The sequence below is a fragment of the Coregonus clupeaformis genome, unplaced genomic scaffold (genome assembly GCF_020615455.1).
Source record: "Coregonus clupeaformis isolate EN_2021a unplaced genomic scaffold, ASM2061545v1 scaf0828, whole genome shotgun sequence".
NCBI lineage: Eukaryota > Metazoa > Chordata > Actinopteri > Salmoniformes > Salmonidae > Coregonus > Coregonus clupeaformis.
The window spans coordinates 50,001-65,000 of record NW_025534283.1 but is presented as its reverse complement, the minus strand read 5'-3'; the positions used below and the strand labels follow the sequence as shown (position 1 = coordinate 65,000).

The following is a 15,000-nucleotide window of genomic DNA, read 5'->3' as shown; positions in this document are numbered from 1 at the left end:
TCCCTATATAGTGCACTACTTTAGACCAGAGAACGGCACCCCTATTCCTATATAGTGCACTACTTTAGACCAGAGAATGGCACCCTATTCCCTATATAGTGCACTACTTTAGACCAGAGAATGGCACCCTATTCCCTATATAGTGCACTACTTTAGACCAGAGAATGGCACCCTATTCCCTATATAGTGCACTACTTTAGACCAGAGAATGGCACCCTATCCCCTATATAGTGCACTACTTTAGACCAGAGAATGGCACCCTATTCCTATATAGTGCACTACTTTAGACCAGAGAATGGCACCCTATCCCCTATATAGTGCACTACTTTAGACCAGAGAATGGCACCCTATTCCCTATATAGTGCACTACTTTAGACCAGAGAATGGCACCCTATTCCCTATATAGTGCACTACTTTAGACCAGAGAATGGCACCCTATCCCCTATATAGTGCACTACTTTAGACCAGAGAATGGCACCCTATTCCCTATATAGTGCACTACTTTAGACCAGAGAATGGCACCCTATTCCCTATATAGTGCACTACTTTAGACCAGAGAATGGCACCCTATTCCCTATATAGTGCACTACTTTAGACCAGAGAATGGCACCCTATTCCCTATATAGTGCACTACTTTAGACCAGAGAATGGCACCCTATTCCCTATATAGTGCACTACATTAGACCAGAGAATGGCACCCTATTCCCTATATAGTGCACTACTTTAGACCAGAGAATGGCACCCTATTCCCTATATAGTGCACTACTTTAGACCAGAGAATGGCACCCTATTCCCTATATAGTGCACTACATTTGTGCCCTACATAGGGAAGTAGTTTGTGTAGGAGTCAGTCACTTGTTCAGTCAGTGGGCTAATAAGGATTTATTTATTCAGTATTTTTTGTAATGTGCATCTTAGTCTTGACATTTGTTGAAATCTGTCCGGCTTTCTGAAGCCTTTGAAATTGATATTGCTGCTTTAGATCTAACAGCAGCCTTGGAGACGTCCTGTTGTTCTGCTCTGGCCATGAAACTTGTTTTGAATGTTAAAGTGGAACTGACTGCGTTTTTAACTACTTTGCAGATATGAAACAAGCAGATAATCATAATATCTATAGCTGCAGAAGGACGAGCAGGCTACTATTCCCCATCGTTTATCAGTGCAATGTTGACGGCCAACTAGCTGAAAAGGTTTGAGAGGGTTTATCTAATGTTCCTTCATTAGATTTTAGCTCATCTTGCTCTGGCTAGCATTAGTTGTTGATCTTGTTGTTGTTGATGTGCATAACTGAGGGAGAGAGAGCCTACCTTGTCATGGTTGTCTGATCAATAGGACTATGAAGTTCCCAAATGTAAGAGGACTCCCGTGGTATTTACATATTTGCAGAAATCCATTCAGGTGTATTTTGTGGCTTTTGATGAATGCGTTCTAATGATCTAAAGTCGCGCTGTTGCTAAAAACACAGTAAACACACAGTCCAGTTCAAAGTGAATGATGGCAGGCCCTTGTGGCAAATGGCTTGTTTGTATAAAGGCCTACTGTAGCTCTGATTGGCTGTAGTGCACCGGTCTGCGTAGACTCCGGTCCTGGACAAGACAGATGGTTTTATTAGGTTTTATTTACTGCAGTGTCTATTAATTGTCCAAACGCACAGCAACTTTCCCACTCTATATTACTATAGAATCTTCACAAAGGCCTTACTGTACGTCATTCCCAAACATTCTATTCATTTATGAAAATGTGAAAATGACCACATCTAAGTGCTCGCTTGTCAGAAAATGTAAATAAAAGTGTAATGTTCTTCCTGGGGGTGTATATGACAGATTGTGTTGTGTGTTGACAGATTGTGTTGTGTGTGTTGACATGTTGTGTGTGTTGACATATTGTGTTGTGTGTGTTGACAGATTGTGTTGTGTTGACATATTGTGTTGTGTGTGTGTTGACAGATTGTGTTGTGTGTGTTGACAGATTGTGTTGTGTGTGTTGACAGATTGTGTTGTGTGTGTTGACAGATTGTGTTGTGTGTTTGTTGACAGATTGTGTTGTGTGTTGACAGATTGTGTTGTGTGTGTTGACAGATTGTGTGTTGTGTGTTGACAGATTATTATTTTTATTTTATTTAACCTATATTTAACCAGGTAAGCCAGTTGAGAACAAGTTCTCATTTACAACTGCGACCTGGCCAAGATAAAGCAAAGCAGTGTGATAAAAACAAAAACAACACAGAGTTACATATGGGGTAAACAAAACATAAAGTCAATAACACAGTAGAAAATATATATACAGTGTGTGCAAATGTAGTAAGTTATGGAGGTAAGGCAATAAATAGGCCATAGTGCAAAATAATTACAATTTAGTATTAACACTGGAGTGATAGATGTGCAGAAGATGATGTGCAAATAGAGATACTGGGGTGCAAAAGAGCAAAATAAATAACAATATAGGGATGAGGTAGTTGGGTGGGCTAATTAAAGATGGGCTGTGTACAGGGGCAGTGATCGGTAAGGTGCTCTGACAACTGATGGTTAAAGATAGTGAGGGAGATAAGTGTCTCCAGCTTCAGAGATTTTTGCAGTTCGTTCCAGTCATTTGCAGCAGAGAACTGGAAGGAATGGCAGCCAAAGGAGGTGTTGGCTTTGGGGATGACCAGTGAGATATACCTGCCGGAGCGCATACTAGGGGTGGGTGTTGCTATGGTGACCAATGATCTAAGATAAGGCTGGGATTTGCCTAGCAGTGATTTATAGATGACCTGGAGCCAGTGGGTTTGGCGACAAATATGTAGTGAGGGCCAGCCAACAAGAGCGTACAGGTCACAGTGGTGGGTAGTATATGGGGCTTTGGAGACAAAACGGATGGCACTGTGATAGACTACATCCAATTTGCTGAGTAGAGTGTTGGAAGCTATTTTGTAAATGACATCGCCGAAGTCAAGGATCGGTAGGATAGTCAGTTTTACGAGGGCATGTTTAGCAGCATGAGTGAAGGAGGCTTTGTTGCGAAATAGGAAGCCGATTCTAGATTTAACTTTGGATTGGAGATGCTTAATGTGAGTCTGGAAGGAGAGTTTACAGTCTAACCAGACACCTAGGTATTTGTAGCTGTCCACATATTCTAAGTCAGACCCGTCGAGAGTAGTGATTCTAGTCGGGTGGGCGGGTGCAAGCAGCGTTCGGTTGAAGAGCATGCATTTAGTTTTACTAGCGTTTAAGAGCAGTTGGAGGGTACAGAAGAAGTGTTGTATGGCATTGAAGCTCGTTTGGAGGTTTGTTAACACAGTGTCCAATGAAGGGCCAGATGTATACAAAATGGTGTTGTCTGCGTAGAGGTGGATCTGAGAGTCACCAGCAGCAAGAGCGACATCATTGATATACACAGAGAATAGAGTCGGCCCGAGAAATGAACCCTGTGGCACCCCCATAGAGACTGCCAGAGGTCCAGACAACAGGCCCTCCGATTTGACACATTGAACTCAATCTGAGAAGTAGTTGGTGAACCAGGCGAGGCAGTCATTTGAGAAACCAAGGCTATTTAGTCTGCCAATAAGAATGCGGTGATTGACAGAGTCAAAAGCCTTGGCCAGGTCGATGAAGACGGCTGCACAGTACTGTCTTTTATCGATCGCGGTTATAATATCGTTTAGGACCTTGAGCGTGGCTGAGGTGCACCCATGACCAGCTCGGAAACTGGATTGCGTAGCGGAGAAGGTACGGTGGGATTCGAAATGGTCGGTGATCTGTTTGTTAACTTGGCTTTCAAATACTTTCGAAAGGCAGGGCAGGATGGATATACAGTGGCTTGCGAAAGTATTCACCCCCCTTGGCATTTTTCCTATTTTGTTGCCTTACAACCTGGAATTAAAATGGATTTTTGGGGGGTTTGTATCATTTGATTTACACAACATGCCGACCACTTTGAAGATGCAAAATATTTTTTGTGTGTAAAACAAACAACAAATAAGACTGTGTTGACAGATTGTGTTGTGTGTTGACATATTGTGTTGTGTGTTGACAGATTGTGTTGTGTGTGTTGACAGATTGTGTTGTGTGTGTTGACAGATTGTGTTGTGTGTGTTGACAGATTGTGTTGTGTGTGTTGACAGATTGTGTTGTGTGTGTTGACAGATTGTGTTGTGTGTGTTGACAGATTGTGTTGTGTGTTGACAGATGGTGTTGTGTGTTGACAGATTGTGTTGTGTGTGTTGACAGATGGTGTTGTGTGTTGACAGATTGTGTTGTGTGTGTTGACAGATTGTGTTGTGTGTTGACATATTGTGTTGTGTGTGTTGACAGATTGTGTGTTGACATATTGTGTTGTGTGTGTTGACAGATTGTGTGTTGTGTGTTGACAGATTGTGTTGTGTGTTGACATATTTTGTTGTGTGTGATGACAGATTGTGTTGTGTGTTGACAGATTGTGTGTTGTGTGTTGACAGATAGTGTTGTGTGTGTTGACAGATTGTGTTGTGTTTATCTCCAGCCTCTCTGAAGTTTAAGCTGGCCAGTGAGAGCAGCAAGGCTTCAGCTCAGCGAGACAAGATACAACAACTACAGAATGATCTGATCAGGGTGAGCAGACACACACACACACACACACACACACACGCGCACACACACACACGCACACACACACGCACACACACACACACACACACACACACACGCCGTACTTGTCCTTCTGTCACCTTCTTTGTGTGAAACCATCATGGCTCTGACGAGACACCCTCTCCCCCTTCCAGAAGAATGACAGTGAGAAGGAGTTTCTGCGTCTCCAGAGAGCCCACCAGCAGCAACAGACCGTCCTCCAGAGATACCGCAGGACTGTCTCCAAGACTGCAGGCCTGGAGGCCACCATTAAACAGCAGGAGAAGGTACCTAACCCTAACCCCTGACCCTATACAGTCGTGGTCAAAAGTTTTGAGAATGACACAAGTATTGGTCTTCACAAAGTTCGCTGCTTCAGTGTTATGAGATATTTTTGTCGGATGTTACTATGGTATACTGAAGTATAATTACAAGCATTCCATAAGTGTCAAAGGCTTTTATTGACAATTACATTAAGTTTATGCAAAGAGTCAATATTTGCAGTGTTGCCCCTTCTTTTTCAAGACCTCCGCAATCCGCCCTGGCATGCTGTCAATTAACTTCTGGGCCTCATCCTGACTGATGGCAGCCCATTCTTGTATAATCAATGCTTGGAGTTTGTCAGAATTTGTGGGGTTTTGTTTGTCCACCCGCCTCTTGATTATCGACCACAAGTTCTCAATTGGATTAAGGTCTGGGGAGTTTCCTGGCCAGTAGTCATATTACACCTCATCTCGTTCCCAGACATTTCCCGCCCAAATGCGAAAGTCTGGTGGACCAACGCATCAACCTTGAATTTCATTAGTTAGGGTTAGGTTTCAATTCTAATTTTAAGGAGATAAATTGTGGAAATGGGCAGGGTTTAGCCATGATGGCTTTCTGACTGTGTTAGTAGCGATGAGGACAAATCCTTTACTCAGTGAGGTCACTCCTATAGAGCTCTATGGTCACTCCCACTAAGACCAACTCTGAACGGTTGATCTCCCAGGGTTATATGCTGTGTGTTCGATAGCCTGGGGACGACGTTACACCAAGAAACACACCTTGATGAAAGGCCCCAACCTAAAGACATTGAAAGTGTCTTTCTTCTGGATCTAAGTTACATGTTCCTCAGTACACAAACGAGCCATACAGAGCTGTGCTGGGCCCAGTCAGGTCTTTAACATAACAATATAACGAGCCATACCGAGCGGTGCTGGGCCCAGTCAGGTCTTTAACACAACAATATAACGAGCCATACCGAGCGGTGCTGGGCCCAGTCAGGTCTTTAACACAACAATATAACGAGCCATACCGAGCGGTGCTGGGCCCAGTCAGGTCTTTAACACAACAGTATAACGAGCCATACCGAGCGGTGCTGGGCCCAGTCAGGTCTTTAACACAACAATATAACGAGCCATATTGCCTGGGCCCAGTCAGGTCTTTAACACAACAATATAACGAGCCATATCGCCTGGGCCCAGTCAGGTCTTTAACACAACAATATAACGAGCCATACCGAGCGGTGCTGGGCCCAGTCAGGTCTTTAACACAACAGTATAACGAGCCATACCGAGCGGTGCTGGGCCCAGTCAGGTCTTTAACACAACAATATAACGAGCCATATCGCCTGGGCCCAGTCAGGTCTTTAACACAACAATATAACGAGCCATACCGAGCGGTGCTGGGCCCAGTCAGGTCTTTAACACAACAATATAACGAGCTATACCGAGCGGTGCTGGGCCCAGTCAGGTCTTTAACACAACAATATAACGAGCCATACCGAGGGGTGCTGGGCCCAGTCAGGTCTTTAACACAACAATATAACGAGCCATACCGAGCGGTGCTGGGCCCAGTCAGGTCTTTTACACAACAATATAACGAGCCATACCGTGCGGTGCTGGGCCCAGTCAGGTCTTTAACACAACAATATAACGAGCCATACCGAGCGGTGCTGGGCCCAGTCAGGTCTTTAACACAACAATATAACGATACATACCGCGACTGCTGGGCCCAGTCAGGTCTTTAACACAACAATATAACGAGCCATACCGAGCGGTGCTGGGCCCAGTCAGGTCTTTAACACAACAATATAATGAGCCATACAGAGCGGTGCTGGGCCCAGTCAGGTCTTTAACACAACAATATAACGAGCCATACCGTGCGGTGCTGGGCCCAGTCAGGTCTTTAACACAACAATATAACGAGCCATACCGAGCGGTGCTGGGCCCAGTCAGGTCTTTAACACAACAATATAATGAGCCATACAGAGCGGTGCTGGGCCCAGTCAGGTCTTTAACACAACAATATAACGAGCCATACCGTGCGGTGCTGGGCCCAGTCAGGTCTTTAACACAACAATATAACGAGCCATACCGAGCGGTGCTGGCCCCATTCAGGTCTTTGACACATTCACCCACTCCCCCACTGAAAGATCAACCACAAAATGTTGGCACCATTGTAACAGGTTGTGATGAAGTCCTGGTCTCCATGGGAACAGAAGAGGAACACCTGGTACGGTAGTCTCAGGTTGGACTACTCCAAATCATCTTGGTTCTGACAAACACAAGCTTTGCAGGTCCATCAACCCATTTAAATACCTCTCACACCCTACAGTAACCTGTGGATTATGAGAGAACCTTCATAAATCAGCAGAACGTTAATAACCTATTTATTGACACTTTATGTAGTGTACTGTAATCCAGTGCCTTGCAAAAGTATTCATCCCCATTGGTGTTGGTCGGAAGTCATTTAGGCAGGTTACCTTGCTGTTCTTGGGCACAGGGACTATGGTGGTCTGCTTGAAACATGTAGGTATTACAGACTCAGTCAGGGAGAGTTTGAAAATGTAAGTGAAGACACTTGCCAGTTGGTCAGCGCATGCTCTGAGTACACATCCTGGTAATCCGTCTGGGCCCGCGGCCTTGTGAATGTTGACCTGTTTAAAGGTCTTACTCACATCGGCTACGGAGAGCGTGATCACACAGTCGTCTGGAACAGCTGGAGCTCTCATGCATGCTTCTGTGTTGCTTGCCTCGAAGCGAGCATAAAAGGCATTTAGACCGTCTGGTAGGCTCACGTCATTGGGCAGCTCGCAGCTGGGTTTCCCTTTGTAGTCAGTAATAGTTTGAAAGCCCTACTACATCCGACGAGCGTCAGAGCCGGTGTAATAGGATTCAATCTTAGTCCTGTATCGACTCTTTGCCTGTTTGATGGTTCGTGGCAAGAGTGTGCAAAGCTGTCAACAAGGCAAAGGGTGGCTATTTGAAGAATCTCTATTATAAAATATATATTGATTTGTTTAACACTTTTCTGGTTACTACATGATTCCAGATGTGTTATTTCATAGTTTTGATGTCTTCACTATTATTTTACAATGTAAAAAATAGTAAAAATAAAGAAAAACCTTTGAATGAGTAGGTGTGTCCAAACTTTTGACTGGTATTGTAAATGGATTCCGGTTGGGATATGTACGTATGGTAACTGTGCTTTGTGAAGCCTCAATTCAATATGATTAATAAGGTCTTTATTAAGCAGTGCTTATACCACCCTTTATAAAGCACAGGGTTATGTCATATTTGACATTGGTGATTATGTCAAACAGTTCTGCCACATTTATTAACCCTTTATTAAGCATGACATACAGTTATAGATGATTTGTAGTGTTTATGAAGGCTTTATTAAGCCTTTATTAGCTGCACGTCATTTAAAGCGGAACCAAGTTATCAAGTGTGGCCGACAGTCTGCAATTTATATTTATATTTATTGAAATGGATTACGCTGGTAAAGTCAAACGTCGCAACACGTTCTAAACTGCTTTGGTGACAAACACACTTTTTGCCTTGTCTCCATTTGTCCACATGGCTGCGTTTTTTGCTACCACAGGAAAAATAGGGAAGATTGCCCATTATTTCCCAAAAACGGAGGCAGTGGGAGAACCTATTCAAGATCAAGTAAGTAATAAAATAAAATAAAATGTATTATTAGCTAGCTAGCTTGATGGCTACAGTAGACCACTTTGTAGACTCACTCAACTGAGCTGCTAGCTAGCTAACTTTACACACTGTTTAGCTAAGTGAATTAAATATCATCAGCTAGATAACTTCCTATTCCTTTCTTGAGGTAGCTAATCATTGTAAATTAAAAAACACAGTCTCAAATGCATATGTTGATAACAGCCATGGAAGAGGGTGAAACAAAGTGCTGAGTAAAGGGTCTGAATACTTATGTAAATGTGATATTTCCGGGTTTTTGCTTTGTCATTATGGGGTATTGTGTGTAGTAATCAATTTTAGAATAAGGCTGTAACGTAACAAAATGTGGAAAAAGTCAAGGGGTCTGAATACTTTTCGAATGCAATGTACATCGTATATGTAACGGACGTCAAACGTAAAATCTGCTGCATAGACCCTATGGATTCTCTAGTCTATTAGGAGCATTTCTTTCATCTCTAAATGGTATAACTAGTGAGAAACATATGTGATTATTGAAAAAAGTTTGCTTAATTTACTATAATCCTAAATTAAGATATGGAATTATTTTGCTATATCTAATTAATGTATATTACTTTCCATGACGTGGACAGTATGCGTTACTACATTACACAAGATGACGTTTTGACCACATCGAATTGGGGGGAATTACACGTCCTTTTTACCTCAGATTGGTGATGTTAGTATAAAAATGTATAGTCAACACGATGATTGCTTAAAACAGATCAATATCGTTGGTTTTGTACTGTTGATTTGGTCATACACACTGGGGGTCGCAGGAGTTAGAACGCAGCTATCATTTCCTTTCTCAAATGACATCATTTGGGGCGGTCTCTCTAGAAAAGTCACTGGCCACCGATCAAACAATCACTTAAATAGCAGCCAACCGTTGTCGCTGTTGGTATCCTACGGCGGGTCATGATTCCTTGAAGTTAACTATAGAGATAACGTGTTTTGTTCCCTTTTCCGTGATGGCAGCCTCCCAACATTCCAAAATATAGAGATAAGCCTTCTACAAGTCCTCATCTAACCAACAGGTTATTCTACGTTTCCGTGTGGCCTTTGTTCGTTTAAACACCCCAAATGTTTCCCCCTGTTCTGTTGATTTCAGTGTGATATCGATGGAAGTGATGAATAAAAAAAAGTGACCCTCTTGATTCAAAATGCTTCAAAATGTAGCTAGCTGTTTTCTAGAAATTGTCCTCTAATCAGTAATGTGCACATTATTCCCAGATCCCATATGGTTTCTGGGCTGTGTTCGTTGTAAACTCATCTCCCCTCTCGTGCAATTGATTTCATGGTGATAGTTGACGAGTGATTGACAAAACAGTGTTGTGTTTCTTTTTCCGTATCAAAATGTAGCTGACTGTGTTCTGCAGGTTGTCTCTATTTCCAGTTTCCATGTGGTTTTTGAATCGCTGAATGATTTATTACCACTTGCCAAAGGGTTTTTGGTGCCTGTGCAGTTTATAAGGTGCTCGTTTAAAAAAATACAAGTAATATGATTACTGTTGTTGCAGATAGTACATTTTATGTTTTCAATATATCACAACTGTTTCTGCATATTGGTTGTTGATTTGGACACGTTAAAAACTGTGTTTTGCCATTGGGCTATTTATCAATATGTCTTGTCAACAGGAAGCAGAGACAATATCATCTTAAGTTTTAGGAATATAAATATATATAAATTCAACTTTCAACATACATTTACAATGGTATTCTACTTAATCAGGTTTAAAAAAACAAACAGCTTAACGAGTCTAAAAACATGCTGTGATTTACCAGAAATCACCAAACGGGTGACTACTATATGCCATGGGTTACAATGCCTTCAGAAAGTATTCACACCCCTTGAATTTTTCCACATTTTCATTGTGTTACTGTATATATGATATATAGTGTTACTATATATATAATATGTATATAAAGAGAGACTGTAGTGTCTGAACAATTTATGACTTTGCTGATGTCTGCAAATAGTGTCTTAGAAGATGTTGACTCAGCTTGGGGAAGCATCTGGAGAGCATTTCTATAGGGGCACCCTAAAACAGAGGAAGTCTGTTATGTGGAGTCCTGGGATTGGTCTGTAGGGGAAAACACCCATATCAGGTTACATAGGATATATATACACTATGGTTTGGGACAAAGGAGGGGAGAATAACATATTAGAGATTGGGGCCGGTTGTTCTCCAGATGTCTGCAGAAGTCTGTAAATTGGCGCTGAGATCTTCAAATGTAATAAATAATTGTAATCGTATTTCTTGTTCTCACAGCATCTCAGCATCGTTTTCTCGACACTACATTAAAGCTTGAATTTAAAATGGATTAAATTGAGATTTTGTCACTGATCTTGATGTCAAAGTGGAATTATCTTATTTTACAACATTAATTAAAAATGAAAAGGTGAAATGTCTTGAGTCAATAAGTATTCAACCCCTTTGTTATGGCAAGCCTAAATAAGTTCAGGAGTAGTATGTGCTTAACAAGTCACACAATAAGTTGATGGACACATGATTTTTGAATGACTACCTCATCTCTGAACCCCACACATACAACTACAGTGGGGGAAAAAAAGTATTTAGTCAGCCACCAATTGTGCAAGTTCTCCCACTTAAAAAGATGAGAGAGGCCTGTAATTTTCATCATAGGTACACGTCAACTATGACAGACAAAATGAGATTTTTTTTCTCCAGAAAATCACATTGTAGGATTTTTAATGAATTTATTTGCAAATTATAGTGGAAAATAAGTATTTGGTCAATAACAAAAGTTTCTCAATACTTTGTTATATACCCTTTGTTGGCAATGACACAGGTCAAACGTTTTCTGTAAGTCTTCACAAGGTTTTCACACACTGTTGCTGGTATTTTGGCCCATTCCTCCATGCAGATCTCCTCTAGAGCAGTGATGTTTTGGGGCTGTCGCTGGGCAACACGGACTTTCAACTCCCCTCCAAAGATTTTCTATGGGGTTGAGATCTGGAGACTGGCTAGGCCACTCCAGGACCTTGAAATGCTTCTTACGAAGCCACTCCTTCGTTGCCCGGGCGGTGTGTTTAGGGTCATTGTCATGCTGAAAGACCCAGCCACGTTTCATCTTCAATGCCCTTGCTGATGGAAGGAGGTTTTCACTCAAAATCTCACAATACATGGCCCCATTCATTCTTTCCTTTACACGGATCAGTCGTCCTGGTCCCTTTGCAGAAAAACAGCCCCAAAGCATGATGTTTCCACCCCCATGCTTCACAGTAGGTATGGTGTTCTTTGGATGCAACTCAGCATTCTTTGTCCTCCAATCACGACGAGTTGAGTTTTTACCAAAAAGTTCTATTTTGGGTTCATCTGACCATATGACATTTTCCCAATCCTCTTCTGGATCATCCAAATGCACTCTAGCAAACTTCAGACGGGCCTGGACATGTACTGGCTTAAGCAAGGGGACACGTCTGGCACTGCAGGACTTGAGTCCCTGGCGGCGTAGTGTGTTACTGATGGTAGGCTTTGTTACTTTGGTCCCAGCTCTCTGCATGTCATTCACTAGGTCCCCCCGTGTGGTTCTGGGATTTTTGCTCACCGTTCTTGTGATCATTTTGACCCCACGGGGTGAGATCTTGCGTGGAGCCCCAGATTGAGGGAGATTATCAGTGGTCTTGTATGTCTTCCATTTCCTAATAATTGCTCCCACAGTTGATTTCTTCAAACCAAGCTGCTTACCTATTGCAGATTCAGTCTTCCCAGCCTGGTGCAGGTCTACAATTTTGTTTCTGGTGTCCTTTGACAGCTCTTTGGTCTTGGCCATAGTGGAGTTTGAAGTGTGACTGTTTGAGGTTGTGGACAGGTGTCTTTTATACTGATAACAAGTTCAAACAGGTGCCATTAATACAGGTAACGAGTGGAGGACAGAGGAGCCTCTTAAAGAAGAAGTTACAGGTCTGTGAGAGCCAGAAATCTTGCTTGTTTGTAGGTGACCAAATACTTATTTTCCACCATAATTTGCAAATAAATTCATTAAAAATCCTATAATGTGATTTTCTGGAATTTTTTTTCCTCAATTTGTCTGTCATAGTTGACGTGTACCTATGATGAAAATTACAGGCCTCTCTCATCTTTTTAAGTGGGAGAACTGACTAAATACTTTTTTTCCCCACTGTATATGTATGGTCCCTCAGTCGAGCAGTGAATTTTAAACACAGATTCAACCACAGGGAGGTTTTCCAATGCCTCGCAAAGGGCACCTATTCAGGAGTATTGGTAGATGGGGAAAAGAACACACAAAAAAGCAGACATTGAATATCCCTTTGAGCATGGTGAAGTTATTAATTACACTACAAAGATACAGGCGTCCTTCCTAACTCAGTTGCCAGAGAGGAAGGAAACCGTTCAGGGATTTCACTATGAGCCCAATTGTGACTTTAAAACGGTTACAGAGTTTAATGGCTGTGATAGGAGAAAACTGAGGATGGCTCAACAACATTGTAGTTACTCCATAATACTAACCTAATTGACAGAGTGAAAAGAAGGAATCCTGTACAGGCTAAAAACATTCCAATTCATGCATCCTGTTTACAAGGCACTTAAGTAATACTGCAAAAAATGTGGCAAATAAATACTTTTATGTCCTGAATACAAAGTGTTATGTTTGAGGCAAATCCAACGCAACACATCACTGAGTACCACTCTTCATATTTTCAAGCATGGTGGTGGCTGCATCATGTTATGGGTATGCTTGTCATCGGCAAAGACTAGGGAGTTTTTTTGGGATAAAAAGAAACGGGATAGAGCTAAGCACAGACAAAATCCTAGAGTAAAACCTGGTTGAGTCTGCTTTCCACCAGACACGGGGAGATGAATTCACCTTTCAGCAAGACAATAACCTAAAACACAAGGCCAAGTCTACACTGGAGTTGCTACCAAGATGACATTGAATGTTCCTGAGTGGCCTGGTTACAGTTTTGACTTAAATCGTCTTGACAATATATGGCAAGAGTTGAACATGGCTGTCTAGCAATGATCAACAACCAACTTGACAGAGCTTGAAGAATTATATACTGTATATGCAAATATTGTACAATAAATGCGTGCAAAGCATTTACATTTTAGTCATTTAGCAGACGCTCTTATCCAGAGCGACTTACAGTTAGTGAGTGTATACATATATATATATATATTTTTTCATACTGGCCCCCCCTGGGTATCGAACCCACAACCCTGGTGTTGCAAGCGCCATGCTCTACCAAATGAGCTAGACGGGACAGAAAGACTAACAGCTGTAATCACAGCCAAAGGTTCTTCTACAAAGTATTGACTCAGGGGTGTGAATACTTGTGTAAATGATATATATTTCTGTGTTTTATTTTCAATAAATGTGCACAAATTGCATCTTTTTTTTCACTTTGTCATTATGGGGTAGATGGGTAAAATAAAATGGAAAAAAAAATCTATTTAATCCATTTTGAATTCAGAAACAAAATGACCACTTTAGGCCTACCAGTTGAGGAGGACCATCCATTCATAAAAATAGTGAACCATTAAAGAAAGTTATCCTTTTTAGATTAAACTATACTAAATACATGCACATGTCACCAAATAATTGATTAAAATACACTGTTTTGCAATGAAGGTCTACAGTAGCCTCAACAGCACTCTCTGGGGTAGCACCATGGCGTAGCCGGAGGACAGCTAGCTACCGTCCTCCTCTGGGTACATTGACTTCAATACAAAACCTAGGAGGCTCATGGTTCTCACCCCCTTCCATAGACTTACACAGTAATTATGACAACTTCCGGAGGACGTCATCCAACCTATCAGAGCTCAGATCAGGGAGTGTATTGTGTACTACTACACTACCGTTCAAAGGTTTGGGGTCGCTTAGAAATGTCCTTGTTTTCGAAAGAAAAGCAATGTTTTTGTCCATTAAAATAACATCAAATTGATCAGAAATACAGTCTAGACATTGTTAATGTTGTAAATGGCTATTGTAGCTGGAAACGGCTGATTATTTATGGAATATCTACATAGGCGTACAAAGGCCCATTATCATTGATCATTAGAAAACCCTTTTGCAATTATGTTAGCACAGCTGAAAACTGTTGTGCTGATTAAAGAAGCAATAAAACTTCTTGAGACTAGTTGAGTATCTGGAGCATCAACAATTGTGGGTTCGATTACAGGCTCAAAATGGCCAGAAACAAATAACTTTCTTCTGAAACTCTTCAGTCTATTCTTGTTCAGGTGAATCCAGGTGAAAGCTATGATCCCTTTTTGATGTCACTTGTTAAATCCACTTCAAATCAGTGTAGATGAAGGGGAGGAGACAGGTTAAATAAGGATTTTCTCAGTGGACATGGTTACTGATCACCGAACGACTTTTCCCTTCACCATAGATTCCCCTCTAATATCTCTATTGAACTGCTGTGATTGTGATAGAGGTTGCCTTACCTACTTTAG

The 15,000-nt window shown here is 41.7% G+C and overlaps 1 protein-coding gene across 4 annotated transcripts in view; it reads left to right on the top strand.

Moving 5' to 3' along the window:
• ccdc33 (coiled-coil domain containing 33) overlaps window positions 1-15,000 on the top strand; it is a 54,944-nt gene that overhangs the window by 36,167 nt on the left and 3,777 nt on the right. For all 4 annotated transcript variants that reach the window (XM_045216858.1, XM_045216859.1, XM_045216857.1 and 1 more), the window contains 2 exons: window positions 4,480-4,568; window positions 4,739-4,870. In XM_045216858.1, the coding sequence (XP_045072793.1) occupies window positions 4,480-4,568; window positions 4,739-4,870 (221 nt within the window). The remainder of the gene's footprint in view (window positions 1-4,479; window positions 4,569-4,738; window positions 4,871-15,000) is intronic.